The sequence below is a fragment of the Gallus gallus genome, chromosome 4, assembly GCF_016699485.2.
Source record: "Gallus gallus isolate bGalGal1 chromosome 4, bGalGal1.mat.broiler.GRCg7b, whole genome shotgun sequence".
NCBI lineage: Eukaryota > Metazoa > Chordata > Aves > Galliformes > Phasianidae > Gallus > Gallus gallus.
The window spans coordinates 88,684,987-88,706,329 of record NC_052535.1 but is presented as its reverse complement, the minus strand read 5'-3'; the positions used below and the strand labels follow the sequence as shown (position 1 = coordinate 88,706,329).

The window sequence follows — 21,343 nt, the reverse complement described above, 5'->3', positions numbered from 1 at the left end:
TGAAGTTGTACAAGCAAGATAATCAAGAGCCCTTATTAGAATCTCAGAGCACTCTAACCATCATACAGGAGCTGACAATATCTGTGAGAGAATGGTTATGTGAATCTCCTATTTTGCAGGTCATCTACAGATCTTTGATATGTTCATTGTTGAGAAGTGGCCAATAGTGCAGGCTTTTGCACTGGAGGGAATTGGTGGTGATGGCTTCTTTACCATGAAATATGAAGTGAGTACTTAAGTTTTTCATATTTCTTTTTGAAACCGAAAGAGGTTCATGGAATCATTTTTGGCCAAAAAGTACCTTATGAGATCATCTTCTTCTGACTTGCTGTTCACAGGAGGCTCAACTTTTAAGTTGGGTGTTTTTCCAAGTTTTTCCAAGCTGTGTTTTGAATGTCCAAGGATGAAGAGACAAGACTCACCAAAAGACTGTTATGAGCTGCCCAATACTCAGTCCTGGCTAAATGGCTGTTATTCCACCTGGACCCTTCTGCTGTGATTTAGAATGTTCTTCTTTGTTCTGTGGTGTGCTAATAGCAGACACACGACTGCTTTAGCTCTGCTGGTTGCGAGCATTATAGCACTTCATGAGTGCTATAAGAGAAGCTGCTTAGTAATGAATGCTGTAAAATGAGCTGAGAAAATAGCTGTTGCTGAGAAATTCAGAGCAGTGAGCATGTTACCTCACCTCTGAGCCATGTTCCAGCATGAGTTCTTGCTTCCTTCCTCCTTCAAGTCATAAGGGGATTTCAAGTGGGAAGTGGCATTCTTAAGTTTTTACTTCACTGCTTTGGTATGGTTGTCTGTTAAGCAGCTGCTGTGTGTCACAGGCAGGGAAGGGAAAAACCATCTGTGGAGGGAAGTGCACTTGGGATTGCTGTAATTGAACTATAAATTAATACTTTCTCCATTATTGAAATGGAATGGCTTTTCTTGATCCATTTGTAGCTCCTCAAACTTACCTTCCCTCTGCTGTGCGTTCAATGCTGCTAAATTAGAAAATCTGAAATCCACTGAGAGCTTGCTAATCTTTTTTCAGTCTTTTTAGGGTACTTGTACAACACTGTAGTAACTATAAGAAGTGTTTTGGGTGTTATGTGGTAAAATAAATGTTATACGATTTTTCTGAGATACTGTTATCTAGTTATGTTTGGGAAATGGCTGTCTTCATATTATGAGTAGTTGAAACAACTGTAAAACAGGGAGGCTGGGAGGGAGAAGAGTACATGCAGAAGTCATTTAGATACAGGTGTCCTTCAGGACTATGTTTTTGAAGAGTGTTGTTGTACACATCCTCTTAATGCTTGGAAGAATGCAGTGCTAATTGCCAGGTTCGACCAGCTTTGTCTAAATGTCAACTTTGCATATAGTGTGAATTGGCTATTGTGTAACACTTGGAATCTGCAGAAAACTGACTTTTCCATTCTGGTTGCATCAGCTGCCATCATTCCTAACTGTTTAATTGAGTTTTCAAAGGAGTTTTGTTTGAAAGATGCAAGCAAAACTTTGTGCATACTGAAGCTGGTGAGCATTCAGAATATTTGCATCCCTTCCAGTCCGTTCCTTTGCAACCGATAGTGGAAAAATACTTCTAAATGCAGAGTTAAGGAGGACTGTGACTGAGCAGTGTGCTGCAGGTCTGTTTTCAATGCATCTCAGACCCATGTATGGGACATTCCTCATGGCATTCTTCACAGAATTACATTTAAAATATTTTTCAGCTAATGGACGTCAGTGTTGATTTGTGGAAAACGTACAGCAAGATGGATCCTGTTTCCTTGGAGGATTTGCTCTTTGAGGTAATACTGCAAATAGCTGCAGAGTCTACAGAACTTGAACATAGCTAGACATGGGTTCCTTATAACTCTTAAAATCATAGAATCATGGAATGGCCTGGGTTGAAAAGGACCACAATGCTCATTCAGTTCCAACCCCCCTGTTGTGTGCAGGGTCGCCAGCTACCAGACCAGGCTGCCCAGAGCCACATCCAGCCTGGCCTTGAATGCCTCCAGGGGTGGGGCATCCACAACCTCCTTGGGCAACCTGTTCCAGTGCATCACCACCCTCTGAGGGAAAAACTTCCTCCTAATATCTAACCTAAATCTCCCGTCTCAGTTTAAAACCATTTCCCCGTTGTCCTATCGCTGTCCACCCCCATAAACAGTCGTACCTTCTCCTGCTTATACACTCCCTTCAAACACTGGAAGGCCACAATGAGGTCTCCCCAATCCTTCTCTTCTCTAAGCTAAACAATCCCAGTTCCCTAAACCTTTTTCATAGGAAAATGCTTGAAAGTCTTAAAAAAGAGTCCCTAAATGGCATTATTCAGTTCACGGGACTGTGCACAAAGTATGGAGAGTTGTATGTTTGTGTGCATTAATCCTCCCTGTGTGGTAAAGGGAAAAACTGCCATACATGCAGCCGTTCTTCCAGGAAAGAACACTTCCATGATTGCTTTGAGCAGGTAACAGTGACACACAGTGGCTACCCTGGAGCTCTGTGAAATACAAACATGCTGTAAAGTGATTTCTCAATTGAAAGAGGTGGGCAGATCTCAGTGCTAGGAAATGGAGCCATGAATATCGTTTGTCTTTTACATGAGTTCTCACAATGGACTTCCTGCACTCTCTGACCTATCATAGAATGGCCCGGGTTGAAAAGGACCACAATGCTCATCTGGTTTCAACCCCCCTGCTATGTGCAGGTTTGCCAACCACCAGCCCAGACTGCCCAGAGCCACATCCAGCCTGGCCTTGAATGCCTCCAGGGATGGGGCATCCACAGCCTCCTTGGGCAACCTGTTCCAGTGCGTTGCCACCCACTGTGTGGAAAAACTTCCTCCTAATATCTAACTTAAATCTCCCCTGTCTTAGTTTAAAATATCTCTTGTACACCTTCAGGTGTTCAAAGTAGGATGTTATTTCAGCTAGGACTCGTTGCACACCAACCTTTGCATTGATGGCAATCCCATTTCTAAATGTAGTTCAGGTTTTCAGGAATTGAGTTTGCTAATTTATTCTTCAGTTTCTAGCTTGGCAGCAAAGTAAGCTTTTAATATGTTGCAACTTATTAATAGAGAATACTTAATGACTAAGTATCAGTAATTGTCACCTATTTGGAAGTAAGATAAACATCTGGGACCGTTTTCTTGGGCATAAGTCTATTCTGAAGCAGGGTTACTTACCCTTTTGTTTTCTTTTAAGTCTTCAGACCAAAAATTATTAAATTGACTTGAAACTTTCTCTAAAACATTGGAATTAATGAACAAGCCTTTCATACAATTCTGATGTCATAGAACTTCATGATTTTAAAAATGCCTGGATTTCATAGTAAGAATGAAGCTGAGTGGACTTAGAGCATTTCATATATATTTTTCCTTTTTTAGTTAACAGCTAGAGGATATTTGTTTTTTGTTCTTTCTGTGTCATTGAACAGATTGTTTTGTACTGCATAAGGGAATGCAATTTGGGTTCATTGAGTAACATCAGTGGCTTCTTACTCTGGTGTAGCACTTAAAAATTAATGTTGAATGTTTTTCTTCTAGGATTTAATGACTTTTGAACATCAGTGGACCAACTTTTTTGCTAATTTTGATACTGAAATTCCCTTCATTCTGGAACTATCAGAATCTCAGGCAGGGGAGGTATGCCTACTTAAGTTATTCTTTAAAATACTGGTGTCATCTATACAGAGGTAATAATAAGCATTCCAAGTTGTTGCTATATTTTCCCTGCCTACCCCATCTCACCTTTTATGTTTGAGGAATCAAAACCTATAGTTTAAGTTCACCGCCTATCTTATCTATCCATGGCACGGGACTGCATGATGTAATTGAGAGTTGAGTGCTCACTGATAGTTCAGCTTAGTTGCCTTAGGTCTGCACATCTTTGTTTGTAGGTGGATCAAATATCATTTCAGTGATAGCTCCTGTATGTGCACTAACAAGTTGAGGCTTCACACGTTGAGACTCAGGCATAACTGGTTATAGCATACAGGATGGATAAAAATAACGCTGTGCATTTGCTTCTTGCTTTTTGGTAGTGGCTGTTTTTTTTTTAAGCTTATATAAAACTTAATGTCTAGGTTTGTTTATGGAGAAGGGAAGTAGTTTCTGAAGGTTGAGGAGTCTTAGAAGAAAATTCAGATTGGCTCTTGATAATAATGAGGATAAATCACACTCTAGTCATTTGCTTGTTAATCAGAATGTGGTTTTTTTCCTTTTTCACAGCCTTTCAGAAGTTATTTCAGTCATGGGATGATCTCAAGCCATATAACAGATAACAGGTATTAGTCATTATTCCTTGTGAAATTGTGGCGTCGTGAGTTTCTTAATGGTTATTTGCATATTTCTGACAACATAATGCTTATAATTTCTTTTAGGATTGTTCTCATATTACATCTTGTCTTTGCATATGTGCAGAGGCACTTTTACAAGGGGATACCTCAAATTTTCGTGGGTTTTAATTCTGTAGATGTTATGTGGAAAATGTCACTATAAGATCGAGTCTTCTTTCTAGTATTATTGATTTCTGTGTGGTCAGATATCAAAAGAAACTCAAGAATTTACTGTTCAAGATGGTTGTTTGAAAATTGAGTCTTCTATTTATGATATCAACAGCTAAAATATGCAGATTGAAGAAGTCAGTGTACTATTATGTCACAACACACAAAACCAATGTTTAAAACAAGACAGTTGAAAACCCAATCTTGACCTACCTAAGTGGTGGAATTTAGGTCATCTTAGTTTAGTTTCGGCCCAAAATCCTCACCAGAGAGAGAAGGGAAGTTTGTGTTGCAAAACCAAGCATTCTGCTGTTCTGAGCTAAATAAAGGTTGCTTAGCTCCTCAGCGTCTGTGCAGATTCTTCTTTATTTGGAATTCCATGACATTGAACTGACTCCACTGTTGATTGTTTTCTGAATTGTGTGTTATTTTCTCATTTAAATAATGAAAAGCCTTGATCTCACCAGCTGAGTCATGGGCCCCAAGCCAGAACTAAAACCAAACGGAGCTTGTTCAATTCTACTGTACTTATTTCAGGGTTTTGAGGTATGCTGTTGTGTACAAAATAAATTAGTCTTATTAATTCAAGTCCTTTTTCCTTGGGAACTTTGTCTTTTCAGTGGGAAGGTTTGTGACTTTCATGTATGTAGCTGTATTAAGTCTTTTATCCTGCTCTAAACATGAGAAATTAAACAGTTTGTCCATTGTACTTGAAAGCTTTGATTTCATTTGTTGCTTCTAGTTTTCCTCCAGTATCTGGGTAGTAATAGCTTCCTTTTCTTCTCAGCCCCAGCCGGCAGCCTTTCGTTCTGTTTGGTAGCCACTCAACGAAAGACAACTTGAACTCTGGTAACTTCAATTTTCCATCAGAAGGACACCTTGTTCGAAACACTGGCCTTGGTGGGAGCACGGCTAAACACATGGTGAGGTTTTTCAGTAATTATCCAACACTTTAAAGCAGTGTATATTATTGTTTCCTTGGTATATTTTTGTGCCCTTAAAACACTTGTTTTCCATTAGTTAAAGACCCAATCCTTAATGTATAAGAACATACATTACCTTAAAGCTGGAACAGGCTGCCCAGAGAGGCTGTGGATGCCCTGTCCATCCCTAGAGGTGTTCAGGGCCAGGTGGGATGCGGCCCTGGGCAGCCTGGTCTAGTATTAGGTATGGAGGCTGGTGGCCCTGCCTGTGGCAGGGGGTTGGAGCTTGATGGTCCTTGAGGTCCCTTCCAACCCAAGCCATTCTATGATTCTTAACAATCAGAGGCTTTTTTTTTCTCTCTCTTTCCAATTCACAATATACGGACTGTTTAATCATGGACTCCTGAAAGCAGTCCTTTAGAGACTACTTTTTATTCCTTCTAAACTTGTGTTGCTGTAAATGTGTGGGTGAGGGAGAGGAAATTATAGTTGTGACACTCATCCTAGAGGTAAAATCGTTGTCATAGTGGCGTACACTGTAGTTAACTCTAACACATAGAGTTTAATTGAATCTCAATTGTTTAGCTGTTTCTTAAAAGAAACAGTGAGATGTTTGGGGCTTTTTTTTTTCTAATGTCTTTGTAAGTACACAAGAATACATATGTATATTCAAATTCCAGTGAATGCTTCAGGAGATGAACAGTTCATAACTTTGCAAACTTTCTGGTGTTCAACGAATGTTAAGATTAAGCTGTAAGATTAACTTGTTTCCATTTTCAAGTAAAAGCTTAGTTATAAAACATATCATGAGGTCGATGGCTTGTTGCACTACTGCGCAGGGGACGTAACTGGGGAAGCGGCCCCAGGGAATTCAGATCCTTTGCCTGGCTGGGCTGGGTGCACCAAGAAGGTAACTCACAGCGAAGGAGGAGTGGCAGTGTGCAGCTTGCGTTGTGTAGTTCTCCCTGCTGGCTCATCTCTGTGCCTCTGGGAGTGTCCGTCAGTTGTGCGAGTCCAGAGTTTGTGCTGTTGAGGAGATGGATGTGGTTGAGTACAGGTCACGTGGAGTGAACGTATGACTGAGGGATTGATGTTATGATCTTGTCATGACATTTCACACATAGCTGCCTGATGGATGGATGAATATGGGTACTCCTGACACTTCTTATGTGTCAGAGGCCTGAGAAAGAGTTGTGTTAGCATTCCAGTGAAATCTCATTCACCATTTGCTGCCGTGACTTTATTTCTTTGAAGACACCTCCAATTTTGTTTTTTCTTCCCATGTTAACGTTCCAGTTGAGTCCATGTGTGATCTCTCATAATGCAAGTACAACTTTTTTATGATGCAGTACCTGTTCCATCTCTTGTCTCACGATTCTGACGTTGTTCTTAAAAAGATGGTTTATTTACAGGTACAGGTGAAACTGTTTTAATAGGGTATCATGAAAATAGTAAATAAGGCCAAGTGCAAGCATAGTTATCGGAACCTGACACACTTCCCTTTTCATGAGAGGAGCAGTTGGCATAGGAGGTTGAAAACGCATTCTTAACACTTATGGAAGTCAGAGCTCATCTCCTTTCCAAAGCCTTTGAATCATTCAGGTCAAGTCAAAAATGAAATATACCTTTGAAAACGTAAGTAGTTCTTTTTAAACCAGCAAAGTCTGTGTTGTACACTTCCTGTAGTATATCAGTTATTAGAATACTTATGGGGAACTTAGTTTATTGTTAATTATTACATCAATTCTTTATTTCACTAAGGTCTTTCTATGTCTCATTAATACTGACCACTAGGTAGTACAGTGTGTATCTCCAAAGGGACCTCTGGCTTGTTCAAGGACCTATTTTTTTGGAACCACTCACATTCCTTTCCTGGGTAAGTATGTTAAGCATACCAACTGGTATTCTAAGGTAGTACTTCTCTTTGATTATTTAAGACTTACAGTTATTAAAAGTTGGCTTTGATTCCTTTAAGAGTGTTAGGCCGTGTAGTCTTTGTTCAGTGGTTGATTATGTGGGTTTTTCACGGAGGGCAAAAGTGGAAGGACAAACCAAGGATTTTTGGAAGAGTAGAAAATTCTTTGAGTCATTTTCAGTCATCTTTCAATGGTTGAATACATTGTTGTAATATCAATCTTCCCTAATAAAAACAAGCCAATGGTTGGACTGGATGATCCTGTGGGTCTTTTCCAACCTTAGCGATTCTGTGATTCTATGAAAAGAAAATTAAAATTGGCTTAGGGTCTATGGAGGGATCTGTAGGTAAATTCAGTCTCCTTAGTGTACATCTTCAAATTGTATCCAGCTCAGAAAGTGTTAGAAGAGAAGGTGGTCAGAGGCAGTAAAGACCAAAAGAACTGTGGCATGTGTCTGCACTCGTCATGCTTTTTCCTGGGTGTCCAGTAATAGCACCTTTGGGAGAAAGGACACAGCATGAGAGTCATCTTTGTTCTGACCCAGTGGACCTGTGCTGGGGGCGCAGGTCTTAATTTTTGCCATTGTATATACAGGCTCTACTGACGTGAGTTCTTCCGTGCTTTGATCTTTGAATCTACAAACAAGTTGAAATTATATAAAGTATTGGATAATTACACAAAAAATATGCAGCAGAACTGTATATGTCCAACAGGTTCTGAGTAAATGCTTTCCAGAAGTGCTCAGAATAAACTTTTTTTTCTCTTTACAGGAAATGACAACGAGGTACACAAGAAACCCGAACAAGTGTAAGCTGCCAGCTTTATTCCTTAACTCTTCTTTGCTCTTTCAACTTTGTTGCAGTAGTTCAAACCCCTTTTAGTCAGCAGTGGCTATTGGTGTTTTCAGAGCTACATTTTTATTTAGAATAGCATGAATGTGAGAAGATTGCAAAGGATGCTAATGAGCAAAACAGGAATTGTTACATGGTGTGACATCCCATGAGCTCTACAGTGAAACGTGAAAGACAGTATTAGTAAACTTCACTTCATTTGAATTACTTCAAAATGCACCTTAATCTGAGTGTGAAAGTATCTATAACTGGGAGTAGGTCTCATAAAAGTAAAAGTAATTCTTTTAAACTAGCTTCATCAAGCTGAGGTTTGTATTTCTTAGTGAAAATTCCAACTTGGAGTACCTCTAGGTGGCAACTGTCCCCTCACCAGTGCAACATTGAGGGGAAGGATTCCCTCCCTTGACTTTGGCTAATGCCACCCAGGATGCTGTTAGCATTTTTTATAGCAAGGGTAGAATGCTGGCTTATCTTCAACTTGGTGCCCACCAGAACCCCCAGGTCCTTTCCTGCTGGGCTGCTTCCCAGCTGAGTACCTCCAGCACACGCTGGTGCCTGGAGCTGTTCCTCCTCAGTGGCGGGGCTCTGCATTTCTCCCTCTTGAACTTCTTTGAGGTTCCTGTCAGCCCAATCCTACAGCCTGTCAAGGTCCCTATGAATGGCAGCGCCATCCCTTGGTATATCAGCCACTCCTTCTCGTTCTGTGTCCTTTACAAACATATTGAGTGGAAAGTAATCTAAACTTCTGTTTTTATTTTTTTATTTTTTTTGCAAGCTACAAAGCTTTCAGAGACATTGACCCTTAGAAAATAACATGATTTATCCACACTGATTCCTGCTATTCTTCCATAGAAGGTAGTAGATAGTCTACTTTGGGACTGCTGACAATCTTAACAAACCAGGTCTCACCATAGGGACTTTCTCCTTCTTACTGGTTGGGATAAAACCTGGTTTTGTTTAAAACCTGGTTTTACCAAGAAAGAAAAGATGTACTGCAGGGAGTCAGCACATCTTTTTGCCTTTAGTGTTACAATTTTAAAATGGGCAGAAGATTAGGAGATCTATACTGTGTTACTTTGAATTGCAACCCCTTGTGAGATTATTTCTTGGAACTGTTCTGAGGGATGAAGTTAGAAGAACAGTACCTCTAATAGGGATTGTTTGAGTTGGTCAGTGTCTGTCTGGGCAAGTTTTGGTGCATTTTGAGGTTTCTTCTTATTGGGCCATGCTTGGGAGCTTCAGATGCTTTCTTCCTGTCCTTCAGAAATGCTTTGCATAGACGAAAATGCTGTATTATTTTCTTTCTTTTCCCCATCCATCCTTCCCTCATAATGTAGCAGTTGCAGCAGAGTACAGGTTTGGAAAAGTAAGGATGTGTTGCTGACTTCTTCATCTTCTTTTTCCAACTTGGTTCCAAGACAAAAGGCTGGTGCTCTTCCAGCTTAGTTGCAAGACAAGAGGCTGATGCTTCTTAGTTGGGCACAGATTTTTGTTTTCATTAGCTCTGTAGCTATGAACATGTCAGGAATTGTAAATCATTTCTGGCTTCACATAATCTTTGTTTACTTCGGTATAGTATTCTCTCCAAAGAGAATTGGCCTAAGGCTGATGTAGCTGTTCTCTAAAGGTGGTGGCTGGCTCACTGTAGATTTATCTTTTGCTTCACATTCTCCAGAAGGAGACAGTCTCTAAAGTTGGTTCCATGTGTTTACCAGTCTGGTTTTTACAGAACGTGGGACTACCATTCTGTTTTGTTTGAATATTTATGGTGTGATCTTCAACACAATCCCAATGGAAGTCAACAATAAGACGTCTTTCTTCCTTGACTGATGAGAGCAGGGCTACTTTTCTGCCAAGAGTTTTTTGTTAAGATATTATACAGTTTGAGCAATACCAGTTTTTGCTCATTTTTTATTAAAAACTGAGATATTTAGCACAAGCTACATCTATAGTCATTTGAATGAGGACTGTTTCCACGCGAGGGAGTTCTTTGTTAAGAAGGAGAATCATGAAATTGTGTGAGTTGGAAGTGACCTCTAGAAATTAGCTGGTCCAACTCCCCTGCACTGAACAGGGATGCCCAAAGCTCCATCAGGTGCTCAGAGCCCTGTCCAGCCTGACCTTGGATGTCTCCAGGGATGGGATGTCTACCACCTCTAGACAACCTGTGCCAGTGTCTCACTGCCCTTTTTGGAAGGCATTTTTTCTTTATAGCCAGTCTAAATCTCCCCTTTTCTTGTTTGAAACCATTTCCCCATGTCCTATCACAACAGACCCTGCTAAAGAGCCTCCCCCCTTCTTTCTTACAGTCCCCTCTGTACTGAAAGACTGCTAACAATATATAAAAATGTTCCTTTTGAACAGTGGAAGAAACCAAATTCTGTCCATCTAGTAAATGCTGTGTTTGTATTTCTCTTCAGTATGCTGTTGTCGCAAATATATACTGCTGTTGTAGAGGCTGTGCTTGCTGGCATTGAGTGCTATGCTAAAACTTCCACTGAATCCAAGGTAAATGAAGCACTGATTCTGTATGTTGTCGTTGTTGATTTGGATTACTTGCAATGTGAGATTACATGCAAACAGCCCCCCTTTTCACCCCCCAGAACTCAAAATATTTCACAAAACATTTCAGTCAACTGCATAATATAAATAAGGTTAATACTGTGGCTTCCAGCCAGGCTTTCTGTTACAGAAACTTCAGAGTATCTTACTATTTTGCAGTTGTTTTTCATCTTTCATGAGTTTTCCTTACTTTATAGTGAAGAAAAATTAGAGTTGTGAACAAATTTCTCTGTGTGCTTCTGTGTATTACTGCTTGCTGTGTGGTCTCTGTGTATCTTATAGCTGCTCTTGCACTTGCTGGGATGTTGAAGCACAGGAAAAAGGTGTTTTATTCCCTATTTCCTTTTTTCAGGCCAAGGAAGCAGCAGAGCAGATGCTGATGTCTGTGTTAGACAGCCTGCATTTAACACAAATGAAAACTGCACTACGGTGAGGATTTTAAAATACTTGTTGAGCTACAAATTGTGTGATGGGCAAAAAAAAAAAAGACAAAATGCTAATTTAATTTGCATGATTGGTGAATTTTGAGACTTCATAATATGTTCAAAAGCTTTTACAATCATGATAAGTACTTTGTTTTTCTTTTCCTGCTTATTCAATCACTCCAACAATTATTAATCCGTTACTGCTTTTTGTTCTACAGCTCCAAAGTTGCTTTTCAAATTCAGGCTGTGAATAATCATGGAAGGTTTGTATTGCTTCTTGTTATTAATGAGTGCTTTAACAGATTAAGTTTGTGGGTTTTGTTTAATCCAGTGAGTTTATTGTTCTTTTCTGGAGACTGAGAAACCATTGCAGTTGATTATTTTGTACCAGATGCCCCAATTGCTTCTTTGTTGGAGTCAGCTTAATGCATTTATATTTCCAATTCCATCAAATCTCAGGAACATCTTAAAAAAAAAATTAAGCAAGTGAGCAGAATATTTTTATTGACTCCATTAATCAGTAGAAGCAGCATGAGCTCATCATGAGTTTCCATTTAAAACAGTGCTTTTAACTTGTTTAATGTTACAAGGTTGTGCTTTTCGATCCCCATATTGTCTAATTAACCAAAATGGCCTACACAAATAAGAGCATATGTTAAGATGAAGCAGCTTTTCTGTCTGTTATGAAGTCACTCAAAATGATCAGTCATTAAATATTTAATTATCCTTTTTGTTCTAGAGTTACTCCATTAAATAATGAGGATAGCCTGAGTTTGATTAAAACAGTAAGTAAGCTGTTCAATATTTGCCTTATACATTTCTATTAGAAAACAGAGCTTGAGTGACTCTTTGTCTGGGTGGAAATAATGTAAGGGGAGAGATAATCTCAGGTGCTGAACCTGAGCTAAGATGGACTTTGAATGTGAAGTCAGACGGTGGAATTTGGAGTAAAACGTTAACGTATAGTTAAAATCTCAGTCTTTCCACTTCAAAATAGAAACATTGTGTTGAAGGAAGTAAAAAATACACAGGATCTGCTGCTTCCCTGGAAATACTTCAATTTCTGCTTTCTCTTCCTTTCCTGTCCAACTGTTTGCTGCAGGCATCTATGATGGTGTTTGACATTCCAGACTTGCTCACAGGAAGAGGGTGTTTGGGATCTGTTGTCTTTTCAGAGTCATTCCTAACATCACAGATACACGTAAAAGAAAAAGGTAACTAGTTTGAATTCTAGTGCTGACATTGTCATGCTCTGAACTTTCTTGCTGGGGAATAGCAAAAGGGCTTTTGATGGAACTTATTGCTATCATGTTTTTAAGCCTTTATGTTGATTCAAAGATCTAAATGTTTTGGCTTGTAGTTATGATTATGTCTTTTGTCAAGACAGTTTCTCTGAGCTCACCGAAAGGGATTTCATTTTATAGCTGCTTTGTCCTATGACAGGGCTGGGGTGTCAGAATCCAAGTGTGGCAGTAACCTTTGCAAATTTCCTTCAGTCTTAGTGAATGTTTGTTGTTGTAGCTCACTTTCATCACTCCGTTACGCTCTTTCATACGATATGCTTTAATTTCAGTTGCTTTTTGCTTGAAAACTAAAATGAAACAAAATGATACAATCATAGAATGGCCTGGGTTGAAAAGGACCACAATGATCATCTGGTTCCAACCCCCCTGCTGTGTGCAGGGTCGCCAGCCACCAGCCCAGGCTGCCCTGAGCCACATCCAGCCTGGCCTTGAATGCCTTCAGGGATGGGGCATCCACAGCCTCCTTGGGCAACCTGTTCCAGTGCGTCACCACCCTCTGGGTGAAAAACTTCCTCCTAATATCCTACCTAAACCTCCCCTGTCTCAGTTTAAAACCATTCCCCCTTTTCCTGTCACTATCCACCCCCATAAACAGTCGTACCCCCTCACTTGGTTTTGGAATAGTCTTGGTTTAAAATACAGAGTACTGAGTGATAGCTTTAAGTGCATGTTTCTCAGACTGTTTACCTGTGTCAGAGAAGCATAGCTGTTAAGATTGTCTGGATAATATCTATGAATTCTTGTATCCAGATATGCTGTGAGGTTTTTAGCTGTAAGATGGGATGCCTTTGGTAGAGAAGAGAGCAGAGGAAGAAGCATATCATGTTGAAAAACTACTATTATGAATATAGTGGTTAAAACGTTGTAGTCCATCTTCAAATAGAAGTCTTCAACTTTGGGAAGTTGAAGTCCCAATCCAAATTTGGGATGGGTTACAGGCAGGAATTGGGAAGGGAAATCTGTATCTTAGGCCATACTGTGACCTAGAAAGGGGTAGCAAATAGCCAAAAAGCTCGTTGTGGTGAGAGGTGCGCCAGGGTTCCTTTTGGTACCGCATAGTGGTTCTGGTTGTGTTACAACACAAAGACTGGGAGCTGCTCCACTGGGAAAACGTCATTTACAGAATGAGACATAATGAGGAAACTCGTGTTTTGCAGAGAAATTTCCAGTCATTAACGTTAAACAGTCTGAAGTATATGGATGGTGTATACTACTTTGCTTTCCATTTACTTCCCTGCAGATGGCAGTATTAATTCAGAAACCAGCCACATAATACTGACCGCAGCTATCCCACGATACGCATCTTGGCTGGTTAGTATGCAAAAACTTGTTCCAATTTTTGTCTGTAAATACAAATTGACAATTGAGAACTTGTTTTAAATGTATGGATATATGGAGGAAAAAGTATAGAACCCATGCATGGAAACAGAATTCTGTGATGCTATGCTTTTTATGTTTGGACAAGGAGTGTGTAACTTCTAAGTGGAAACAGGCTTCTGTTTCCATTCATTACAAGTTTAAATCCTTTTCTTTTCAGGACTGCTTCAATTTTGAGCTGTTTGAAGGCAGGAACATGTAATTTAAGAGAAATCTGTTTATTGTGGGGGCACTTAAGGTCAATTCACTGTCTGCCTCAACCTCAAGGTCTGCTTCTCGACCTGTACTGTAGGAACTGTTAGAGATGTATTTCCTCTGACATTATGAATGTTCAGAAGATGGATGACACGATGCCAGTTGGCAATCCCTACTTCTGAACCACTTTAATAATAGTATGTTTAAAAAGACTGAATAGGGTGCACTCTGTGTGCCTATGCAACACAACTGTAGTCTGTGTAGAAGAATTTAATGGGGAATATCCCCTTGAATATATTTCAAAGTACTGTCTCAGTCCTATGGTAGCACAGTATTGAAAAGCACAGGGCTGTCTTTGAAGCAGTCTGATCTCTGGACCTTTAACTGTGATGCTTGTTTTCCTTGAACCTTCTTGAATGTTTTTCCTTTAAATTAACCTTGCTTTATCTACTAACTCTGCAAATGGGAATGTTTTTTGGCTCCAGGTCGAAGACAGCGATGTGAAACTATCTGAAAAGGCACAGCAGATATTGAAGGTAAAATTAAACATTTTTATTAATTTAATGAGATTACTTTTCTCAAGAACTAATATGCTAGGAACTTTGACTGCTAGTAAAATTGGCATTGAGCATGCAGCTTCTTCCTTGTCTATGTCAGAGCTGTCTGTTCTATCTTATGTTTTTCAAACCTTGACCTACAAAAGAAGTAAATAGATTGTATGTAAAAGGTGGTGGTTTTCTTTCATTGAAGGAATGACAAAACCCAAGAGCACAAAGATTCAGTAAGGCTGAGGTTGCATGGAAGTCTCGCTAAGTGTTACCCATGGGCTTCATGTGTTCCAGAAAAAAAGACAACAAAACCAAACCTCAGTGCTGCTCTACATGCAACATCCCTGTAACTTAATTAGGATGCTAAAATGTCTAAAGGAAAGCACTTCAAGCAGTATGAAAAATAAAAGAATTTGGGATCTGGGAACATCTTAAACCACATGAGTTTCACATTGCTGGTTTAATTTGCGGTTACCAAGAATCTTCATTACAAATAGATTTATTTTCCTGTAGTGTATACTTTAAGTTCAGTAGATTGACAATCTAAAAACAAAAAGCTGTGCCTTGTGGTTGTGACAATAACTTGCAACTTAATAGCTGTTGGCAAAACCAAATGGCCCCGGGAAGTGCTTTTAGAAATGATGCTCTTGGCGTGCTGTGTCTTTCGCTACTTCTGCATCAGGGCAGTTTCAAACTCTTGAAGTTCTGACAGCTGCTGTTTAAAAGTTCTTGAAGTAAAGCCATAAGAAAATATTCTTTCTGAATTATACTCCATGATGCGGTCTGTGATACCACTGTTTGTTTTTCCTGTTTAGGAAGACAAATCTTTTCTGGGCACTTTACTTACTGGAGATGATGGAGCTTATATTTATTCTAGCAACCCACAGGCCATGCCTGCAGAAGGTGAGTGTGTTTTTAGTTGCCTGCAGCATCAGTCCACTTTTTGGTGTGTTTTTAAGTATGAGGGATGCACACGTGTTGGGATTCAAAAAATCTGGTGTGTATTTATACCATACAAGCATAGAATGGCTTGAGTTGGGAGGGACCCCAAGGATCATCAAGTCCCATCCACTCTGCCACAGGCAGGGTCACCAACCTCCAGATCTGGCACTCGCCCAGGTTAGATTGCCCAGGGCCTCATCCAATCTGGCCTTGAACATGCTGTGTCTTCTCCTTTAAGAACTCAAGTAGCACAAATATCCCAATAATATGACTAAAGGCAGCTGTGTTAGCTGGATTTGCCCTCGCTTCCCATTCACTGCGTTAATGTCCCTCGTTTTGCTCTCATAAAACTCAGAGCAGAATAAATGTTTTGATTCATGACTTTGTTATTAGGGCATAGCAATTCTATGTTCCTCTGTCCAGAGAAGGTACTGCTGTCACAGTGTAGTTGTACAGCAGTTGTACAATGACTACTATTTGAAATCTAAGTGCTTAGTATAAGCTGACAGTCTTTGGGAGAAAATACTCAGCTTTTCTTACTTCCATTTTTGTAGCTACAGAAGGAGAGTGCTGAGGATAAATAACACACAAGGCAATTAAACAGCAGCTTTCACATGGTGGGATTGATTTTCACGCTTAGGATTTTAAGTGAAAGTTTAATGCAGAATAACATTCTTAGCAATTTTGCAGCATGCTGTGCAGGCTCACTCAGTAAAACCAGAAGGCTGAATGGTGAATTTTACCTTTTTGCTTTGTGAATGCTGTCTGCCCCACTCAAGCTGTGTACTTTTTCCCTTTTTTGGTGCATTTAACTTAAATGTTTCTGTAACTCTTAGTTTGGAGAGTTATAAGTAGGTGATAGAAAGACAGTTGTGTAACACTTCAACAAGCGAGATATTTCCTTAGGTGTGAAGTGAAAATCAACCTGATGCCATTCCCTTTCATGTGCAGTGCAATGCAGTTTGCTGTGCTCCAGTTGGAGCCCTGCTGGGGTTGCAGCCATGTAGATAGGCAAGGTTAGGTGGAAAAAGGTGCTGGCACGGGCACACATCTCCTCTCTATCATTTGTGCCTTGCTATAATAAGCGTTACATCATGGTGAAAAGTCATGTAAAAGAAATGCAGGCCGTTAACCCTTTTCTTTGGCATGTCAATATATCCATGCTGTGTTTTTGTAGGGTGAGTCAATCACTCTTACCAATTAAGCTGTCGCTTCTGTGATTGATGACTCATGAAAAATACATACATAGCATATCAAGTTGTTCTTTTGGCTGCCTTTAGTGTTAGAGGAGGCCATTTTAGTTTCAATTAATTACTGTTCTTCTTGGCTTCCTTTTCTAAAAAAGAAAAATTCTTCTTTGAAAGAAGAAAATCTGGTTTCTCTGCCTGTTTTCCTCACATACTGTGATGTTCTGTGAGATCTGATAAGTGCTGGATTTTGCCATTCTTCCTCTCCACATCAGTGTCATTAGATACAGCTTTCTGGTGTCTTGAACAACATGGTGGATATGTTGACACTTAAGCTCTGTCTCCATTTCACTTGCTCTGAATTCAGATCTTGAATTTGTGTTGGTAGCATTGCCCTACTTAGAATAGCAGTGTGTTATGTAACAGTCATCTTTCCAGTGCAGCTTTAGTGTTAACTGAAAGCTTCACTCTAGAACAGCTGTGTTCATAGCTCACAGACTCTGCTTTTTAGGTGCCTGATAGAATCACTACCTAAACATTGTGACTTGAGTCATATCCAGCTCTTCACAGTCTTATGGCTTAATAAAAAAAAAAAAACCAACAAAACAGTTCTGAAGATATCACTCAGAGTTACCGTTTCGAGAGGAAAATGGTCTAATTCTTCACTGTTTCTCCTAAATGTTGTTTGATGGATTGAGCTGGGTGTTGTACAGTCACGTGTATCTCGTAGCTGTTCTGCTGCTCAGCTTTGCTTTTCCTTAGAGCCTAGCTCTGAGCAGTGCTGCTCTATCAAATAAGATAACCTTTGCATTTGGCTGTATCGTGTGCTTCCCTTTATGGGATGTGATCCTGCTTTTAATGCAGTGTAGCACTGGTAGCACTGGTCCAGCAAGCAGCCCCAACTTATTCTTATGGCTTTCTTATGCCAACCAGAAATTAGCTGTTTGCTTTATCAGTTTCTAGGGCTTTGATGGAGCTGGCTTTTTATCCATGACACTGCTGAGCCTTGCTGCTGCTTGTCTTTCCAGCTGGCTCCCCCTGCTAGCAACCAGTCTGTAAGACGTCGTGAGAAAAGGAGATAAATGAATTCTGTGTCTCCCTCTCAGCTATAGCGTGATCAGTTGCATGCAGGAAAATTGCTGGTGCAGAAAGTTGTCTCAGAACTCCAGCATAATTAGTGCTAGGAAGGGGGTCCTCTGAGCCACCCAGAGTGGGGTGCTGGGGCCCAGTGAGAAAAATGACAACTTGTCAGAAGTGGGATTCGAACCCACGCCTCCAGGGGAGACTGCGACCTGAACGCAGCGCCTTAGACCGCTCGGCCATCCTGACAGTGCTGTTGTGCATCTGAGGCTATGATAAAGCATTTATGGCAGTGTGTGCACAGCATGTGTTGTGTTTGGAGTGGGTGTGAAATGGGTATTTTGGTGTATGTGAAAGACAAAAGGCACTTCTGCAGATGGAGGACATCTCTTAGCGGTGAAGTGAAGGAAAACCATCGCCTCAAACTTCTGTATTTTTAATGTGTGCACGATAGTTGTGAGCATTTTGTCATTTTGCTGATTGCCTGCAAACCTTTCCAATTCTATGATTTTCGTGATCAGTGAGCTTCAAGGGGTAAGATTTAAAGCAAGTGCAGGCATAAACATAGCCATGATTACTTCTCTCTTCAGTGAGCAGCAGATAACTGTGCTGAGCGCTGCCTAAAAGCTACTGCAAAATTTGGCTGAGGTATTTCCACATAAAGTACGATAAGATCCTACAAGAGCAGAGATAGTTCCTCAGACAGAAGAGGCATTCTTCACACAATGCTAAAATATTGATATATCTCTAAATTACTCTTTTTTTTTTCTTTCAAATTGCAGGCAAATTGTACTTCTTCTCAGATGGCATTCTATTCTGTGATCCCCACCATGGCAGCATTTCCATTTCAAAGGACCATATCAATTCCATTTCTCTGTATGATGGGGTGAGTGGTTTTGTTTGTTCCTTCTATCGTAAACTTTTAACTCAAATTTTAGCCTTACTTCTAGGGTACTGATGCAGAGTGTTCAACGTCAGTTGCATTTTTGTAAGTGTGTATAAAACTAGTAAGTGATGCAGATATATCCCCAGGCTGGATGTGGCTCTGGGCAGCCTGGTCTGGTGGTTGGCAACCCTGCACATATCAGGTGGGTTGAAACTAAATGATCATTGTGGTCCTTTTCAACCCAGGCCATTCTATGATTTTATGATGTATAGTTTTAGCATTGGTTGGCTAAGCCAGTTATTGGTCTGTGAAGCTTTAAGGAAGAGAGGGTTTTATATTAGGGTGAGTTATTAGACGGTGTTTTAACTGTGTAAAATTGCTCTTTAATGAAAGAGAAAAAGCTGAATGTAGCATTCACAAAACACCTAGTGGTCTTAAGTGATAGACCAGAGAAGCTCAAAGCATTGCGAAATCCTGCACAGTATCAGAGGGTGAAATACTGCATTCTGTTCAAAATATATTTAACCTTCAGCCAAACACTTGTGGCAGTGTACTCCTTATCTCCAGGGGTCACGAGAGCATCTGTCTCATGTCGTAGGGCGTTGTGTAACTGACAGGGTACAGGGAGGGACTGCTCTGTGTTTTCCAGGCTGAGAGATGAGGCAGAAGGACGTGCTGCTTGTGTTTGTGCACATGCCAAGTAATGGTGCTAAAAGACACGCTGGGAGGCACATACTTCTGCCATTCCTATGATCAATTTGTATCTCCTCACTTAGTTTGCTAACTTGCCATGCGAACAGTCTGCCTTTCTGGCATAGTGGAAATTAAGAGTTAGGTTAATGGCTGCAACTCAGCTTTTTTGCTTTCCTCTTCAAGGCAGGCATGCTGCCTTAACTATGGCTTTTCAAGGGTGAAAAAGAGATTATTTGGGTTCGTTATTGTTTCCTAAGCACCCCCCCCAAAAAAATCCTTGTTACCTTTAATTTCTGTTTTCTTCAGGTGCAGCTTTTACACTCCTGTTTAGTGACCTCCAGAAGGCACTGTGTAGCCTCCATTTCATCATATAATGGAGGAAAACAGTAAAATACAATAAAAGCGTGTTATTCAAAACAGTGGAGAGAATCTTACCTTAGCTGCCTTGTCTTGTACATCGTATTGCTTGCCCCATGGTAGTTTAAGAAGCTATTTTAACGCTGACCTTCCTTCTATTGTTTGACTCAAGACACTCACTTTCATAAAACTTGCTATTTATGGGACCTGGCTATCATTCTTGAACTGGTGCCAGATTTTTGTGTAAAGCTAAACCTTGACAAGGGAGCATTTTATTGTTCAACTGACTTGGCGTAATGCAAGGGTGGAGAGCTTAAATGCTAAGAAGTGTCAGGAGAAAAAGGGTAATTGTTGGCATAAGAAGTGTCAGGAGAAGAAGGGTAATTGTTGGCATGCTTTTTCTTCAAGTTATTGCAACAACAGTATTGATGGAAAGTAGAGGATAATTAAACTCTGGGATTAAAATAAAAGACACAAAGAATTGAAGTGATGCAAAGTTCAGTTTCTTAGCAGCTGTCTCACGATGCCTGCGAGATGCTTCTCTCCCTGACCTGGAAAAGTTTGCATTTCTGCCTCTAACATGTTGTAAGCTTCTCTGTTCTGGGAGTCTGAGCACCTAGCTGCCAACTGTGCTCTTGGAGTCATTGGGGATCATAGACATCCAGCACTGGAGGACAGGGCAGATTGCTCACAAAGCTTTACTGTGAAGTTCGAAAGCAGATAACATCCTGTTCCAATCTTGTGAGAGCCAAACTCAGTCTCTAGTTTCCTGGGTTGTGAAGCACCACACTGCTCTGTTCTAGCATAATACCAGCCATCCTAGGGGGTAAAAATACATAAATAAATAATCCAGCAGGCTACTCTGCCCCCCGGTCTCCAAACTTCCAGGCTTACTTCTCTTTCTTCTGTAGGTGTTCAGTGTTTCTGTAAATTTTAGCAAGGCATCCTAGTTATATAAAGCTTAGAGACTAAATGCTTAGTTCATTGAAGCCCAAGTATTGATGCATGTAAGTATCTGTATGCGGTATTCATTTTGGTCATTCGTCATCAAGTGAATATTATGTAATTATGTAGTATTATTACGTAATAATATTGGTAAAATATTATGGAGTAATACTTAGATTGGGCGTTTCACATGCAGATTGCATTGTGTGTGTTTGCCTTTTAGTCACTCTTCATGACATCTTTGTTACCCTGTAGAATCCAGATCTAGGTCTGTGGGCCCAAAAGCATTTTCTCTTAAGGGAAATTATTCTCTTAGAATGCCTTTTTATTGTTGTTCAATACCCTCAGTGACTTCAGCAGATGACTTTTATAATTAATCCCTGAGTCAGCAAAGGGTGTAATTAATCCGTAAGTCAACAAAGGGTAAAGGTCTTGTTTGCAGATGTCACGGGGTTGTGGATGTTGTGTTGAGGGGCATGGTTTAACGAGAACCATTGGTGAAGGGCGAACAAATGGTTGGACTTGGATGATCCTGTGGGTCTTTTCCAACCTTGGCGATTCCATGATTCTGAATTATAGAATCATAATTTCTTTGGATGAAGACAGTTGAGTTGAAGTAGCAACGAGTTTCAACAAGCACAGACTCCTC

General features: G+C 40.2%; 1 protein-coding gene and 1 non-coding gene across 5 annotated transcripts in view; one reads left to right on the top strand and one right to left on the bottom strand.

Annotated features, from left to right (window-relative positions):
* DNAAF9 (dynein axonemal assembly factor 9) overlaps positions 1 to 21,343 on the top strand; it is a 65,486-nt gene that overhangs the window by 17,059 nt on the left and 27,084 nt on the right. For all 4 annotated transcript variants that reach the window (XM_420883.8, XM_046941162.1, XM_046941163.1 and 1 more), the window contains 16 exons: positions 120 to 226; positions 1,722 to 1,799; positions 3,545 to 3,643; positions 4,229 to 4,284; positions 5,291 to 5,426; positions 7,221 to 7,302; positions 8,113 to 8,149; positions 10,614 to 10,701; positions 11,108 to 11,184; positions 11,399 to 11,443; positions 11,920 to 11,965; positions 12,283 to 12,394; positions 13,725 to 13,795; positions 14,542 to 14,592; positions 15,420 to 15,507; positions 18,596 to 18,699. In XM_420883.8, coding sequence (XP_420883.5) covers positions 120 to 226; positions 1,722 to 1,799; positions 3,545 to 3,643; positions 4,229 to 4,284; positions 5,291 to 5,426; positions 7,221 to 7,302; positions 8,113 to 8,149; positions 10,614 to 10,701; positions 11,108 to 11,184; positions 11,399 to 11,443; positions 11,920 to 11,965; positions 12,283 to 12,394; positions 13,725 to 13,795; positions 14,542 to 14,592; positions 15,420 to 15,507; positions 18,596 to 18,699 — 1,277 coding nt within the window. The remainder of the gene's footprint in view (positions 1 to 119; positions 227 to 1,721; positions 1,800 to 3,544; positions 3,644 to 4,228; positions 4,285 to 5,290; positions 5,427 to 7,220; positions 7,303 to 8,112; positions 8,150 to 10,613; positions 10,702 to 11,107; positions 11,185 to 11,398; positions 11,444 to 11,919; positions 11,966 to 12,282; positions 12,395 to 13,724; positions 13,796 to 14,541; positions 14,593 to 15,419; positions 15,508 to 18,595; positions 18,700 to 21,343) is intronic.
* TRNAL-CAG lies at positions 17,980 to 18,062 on the bottom strand. Its single transcript has one exon. It is a non-coding gene; the product is annotated as a tRNA-Leu (tRNA).